Source organism: Rhinopithecus bieti, unplaced genomic scaffold, assembly GCF_001698545.2.
Source record: "Rhinopithecus bieti isolate Rb0 unplaced genomic scaffold, ASM169854v2 scaffold_14454, whole genome shotgun sequence".
NCBI classification, from domain to species: domain Eukaryota; kingdom Metazoa; phylum Chordata; class Mammalia; order Primates; family Cercopithecidae; genus Rhinopithecus; species Rhinopithecus bieti.
Window position 1 is genome coordinate 1,061,826 of NW_016808228.1, and position 4,069 is coordinate 1,065,894.

Here is a 4,069-nt window from a genome sequence, read left to right on the forward strand (position 1 = left end):
CTTGGACTTGAAATGATTCCTTACTAATCTAAGAACTGAGGAATTGTAATACCCGTAAAATAATTTTATGCAGTCATTTTTATCCAGTCAGATTTATTGGCAATTTTATACAGTCAAATTTATTGACAATTTTATACAGTCAAATTTATTGACAATTTACTGAAAGGAAGAGAAGCGGTAAAGCTTCTATCTCTACATTATTTATGCCATAATATACTAAAGTCTTGCCTATTATTAAATTCCAAATGCTGTTTCACTCATTCTCTTTCTTCCCCAAGCTTCACCTTCTTTATTCCCAGCAAAATTTAAAAACCCTCTTGCTCTAAAGTTCTCTATCTGCCTTTAAAAAAACACAGATAAGTACACAGATCATACGTAAACAGCCCAAAAACATAATAAAAAAGTGAACATTCTCATGTCACCACCACCAGATTTTACCTTTTGTTTATCTTTGAGGCGACTTTCTTTCATCCTTTCAATGGAATTTTTTAAAAAACGGGTAACATCTTTTGGAAAGAAACCGATATTTAGGACTTCAAAACTGGGGTAAGAAATGGAAAGAGTGCTATAGGAAAATTAAAAGAAAAGAAAAAATAAATCATTGTGAAAAATGTGAAATTTACCTATAGCAATTACAATTTTCTCTACCTATAGACTTCAGGGTTCTCAACCAGGATCCATTTCCTATATGACCTTTGCCCCTGTTCCAGGCCAATGGCTGAGCAAGAGCAGATCCACACATGGGGGTCTCCACTATAGCAGTGAGATCAGTGGTCCTTTCTGCATCTTCAGAGTGACCAAAGGAATATAATTAAATTCCCTGACTTCTTAGCCTTTATCTACTGGACTGGAGTCTCTTTGGATAGCCCAGATCATAGCCTGCTGCTTTAATTAATCATGTTTTTCCATGAAATAGTAGTCAGGATAGAAACAATATGGCAAATGTCCTTCAACTACCATGGAATGAAACTAGAAATCAACAAGAGAAAGAGAATTGCCCTTTGGGAGGCTGAGGCAGGCAGATTGCTTGAGGTGAGGAGTTCGAGACCAGCCTGACCAACATGGCGAAACCCCATCTCTACTAATGATACAAAAATTAGCCGGGTGTGGTGGCATGTGCCTGTATTCCCAGCTACTCGGGACTCAGGCATGAGAATCGCTTGAACCGGGGAGGTGGAAGTTGCAGTGAGCTGAGATTGCACCACTGTACTCTAGCCTGAGTGACAGAATGAAACTGTCTCTCTCAAAAAAAAAAAAAAAAAAGAAAAAAAAAGAGAGAGAGAGAAAAGAGAATTGGAAAACTCACACATATGTGGAAGTTAAACAATATACTTTTAAGTAACCAATGAGCTGAAGTAGAAAGCAAAAGGACAATTAGAAATTGTTTTGAGATGAAGAAAAATGAAGCCATGATATGCCAAAGCGAATGGGATGTAGCCAAAGCAATGTTCAGAGGGAAATTTGTAGCTGTGAATGTCAGATAATCTCAAATCAATAACCTAAATGTATACCATAACACACTGAAAAATGAAGAGTAAACTAAAACTAAAGCCAGCAGAAAGGGGGAAATTAATAAAAACTGAAGTGTAACCTAATGAAATAGAGATTTAAAAGCAATAAAGAAAAGCAATGAAACCAAAATTTGGTTCCGTGAAAATATCATCAGCCGGGCACGGTGGCTCAAGCCTGTAACCCTAGCACTTTGGGAGGCTGAGGCGGTCAGATCACCTGAGGCGAGGAGTTAGACCAGCCTGGCTGACATGGCGAAACTCCGTCCCTACTAAAAATGCAAAAATTAGCTGGGTGGGGTGGTGGACACCCATAATCCTAGCTACTCAGGAGGGTGAGGCAGGAGAATTGCTTAAACTCGGCAGGCAGAGGTTGCAGTGAGCCTAAATCACACAATTTTTTGAGACTCCGTCTCAAAAAAAATAAAAAATAAAAACTCAAAACTCATGGACATAGAGAGTAGAAGGATGGTGACCAGAGTCTGGGAAGGGTAGTGGGGGCAGGGGAGGTAAGGATAATAAAAGGCTACAAAAAAATAGTTAGAAAGAATGAATAAGACCTATGATTCGATAGCACAACAGAGTGACTATAGTCAATAATAACTGTACATTTTAAAATCACTTAGAGTACAATTGGAATGTTTGCAATTCAATGGATAAATGCTTGAGGGGATGGATTCCCCATTCTTCATAATGCTCTTATTTCATATTTTATGTCTGTATCGAAACCATCTCATGTACCCCATAAATATATACACCAACTGTGTATCCACAAAGGTTAAGAATAAAAAATTAGCTTCAAAAATAAAGCTCAAGGCCGGGCGCAGTGGCTCATGCCTATAATCCCAGCACTTTGGGAGGCTGAGTCAGTTGGATCACCTGAGGTCAGGAATTCGAGACCACCTTGACCAACAGTAAAAACCCTGTCTTCACTAAAAATACAAAAATTAGCCGGGCATAGTAGTGCATGCCTGTAGTCCCAGTTACTCGGGAGGCTGAGGCAGGAGAATCGCTTGACCCCAGGAGGTGGAGGTTGCAGTGAGCCAAGATTGCACTCCAGCCTGAGCAACAAGAGCAAAACTCCATCTCAAAAAAAAGCTCAAATGTTACTACAAAAGAGAAAATATCAGAATTGGCAAATCTTTAGCTATACTGATAAAGAAATAAAAAGAGATGACTCAGTTTACTAGTCTCAGAAGTAAAAGAGGGGAAATAATTACTAATGACATTTAAGAAAAATAAAAAGTAGCACGAAGATATTCTTTTAACAATTCTATTATTAGAACAATTGTATAAATTAGATAACAGGTAAAATGGACAAATTATTTGAAAGACACACACTAAAGAAACTGAGTTGGAAAGAAACAGACAATCTAAATAGATCTATAACTTGTAAAGGGATTGAATCAGTAATCAAAACTACCCACAAAGAAAAGGCCAGGCCACATAGTTCCAATAATGAATTCTACCTATATTTAAAGGAGAATTAATACCTATTCTACAAACACTTTCAAAAACTAGGAAATGAGGAAACATTTCCAAATTCATTCTATAAGGCCAGTATTACCATCATATTAAAACTGGACAAATACATCACAGGATAAAGAAACTACAGACTAACAGATCTTGTAAATATAAATGCACAAATCCTTAACAAAATACTAGCAAACGGGATCAATCTAGCAACATATAAAAATAATTATATACCATAACCAAGAGGGGTTTACCCCAGGGAAACAAGATTGTGTAATATACCCTGTCAATTCAATGAAAACACACAGTTGTCTCAGTATGTATGGTAAAAGCATTTTACAAAAATCCAAAAGCCTTTTGTGATAAAACACTCAACAACTAAAACAGAAGAGAATTCTTCCACCTGATAAAGGGCATCTATGAAACCCATAGCTAACCATACTTAATACCTTTCCCCCTAGGATCATGAATGAAACAAGAATACCTCTCTCAGCACTTCCATTTACCTATTAAAACTAATAAATGTGTTCAGAAATATTTGAAGATACAAGGTCAGTATACAGAAATAAACTGTATTTCTGTACATTACAATGTACAATCCAAAAGTGGAATTAAAAAATTGTATTTACCATAGCATCAAAATATTAGTGATACACTTATTAGGAATAACATTAACAAAAGTGCAAAACGTAGACTCTAAAAAATACAAAACACTGTTGAAATAAATGAAAGAGGCTGGGCGTGGTGGCTCACGCCTGTAATCCCAGCACTTTGGGAGGCCGAGGTGGTTGGATCATGAGGTCAGGAGATCGAGACCATCCTGGCTAACATGGTGAAAACCCCGTCTCTACTAAAAATACAAAAAATTAGCCGGCCGTGGTGGCGGGCACCTGTAGTCCCAGCTACTCAGGAGGCTGAGGCAGGAGAATGGCACGAACCCGGGAGGCAGAGCTTGCAGTGAGCCGAGATTGCACCACTGCACTCCAGCCTGGGCGACAGAGCAAGACTCCTTCTCAAAAAAAAAAAATAAATAAAATAAAATAAATAAATAAATAAATAAATAAATAAATAAATAAATGAAAGAGTAT

General features: G+C 37.4%; 1 protein-coding gene across 1 annotated transcript in view; it reads right to left on the reverse strand.

The window, feature by feature from the left end:
• Positions 1-4,069, reverse strand: part of CYP3A43 (cytochrome P450 family 3 subfamily A member 43) — a 52,450-nt gene that overhangs the window by 16,240 nt on the left and 32,141 nt on the right. Inside the window, 2 exon segments of the mRNA XM_017886186.1 lie at positions 439-539; positions 542-565. Of these exon segments, the coding sequence (XP_017741675.1) occupies positions 439-539; positions 542-565 (125 nt within the window).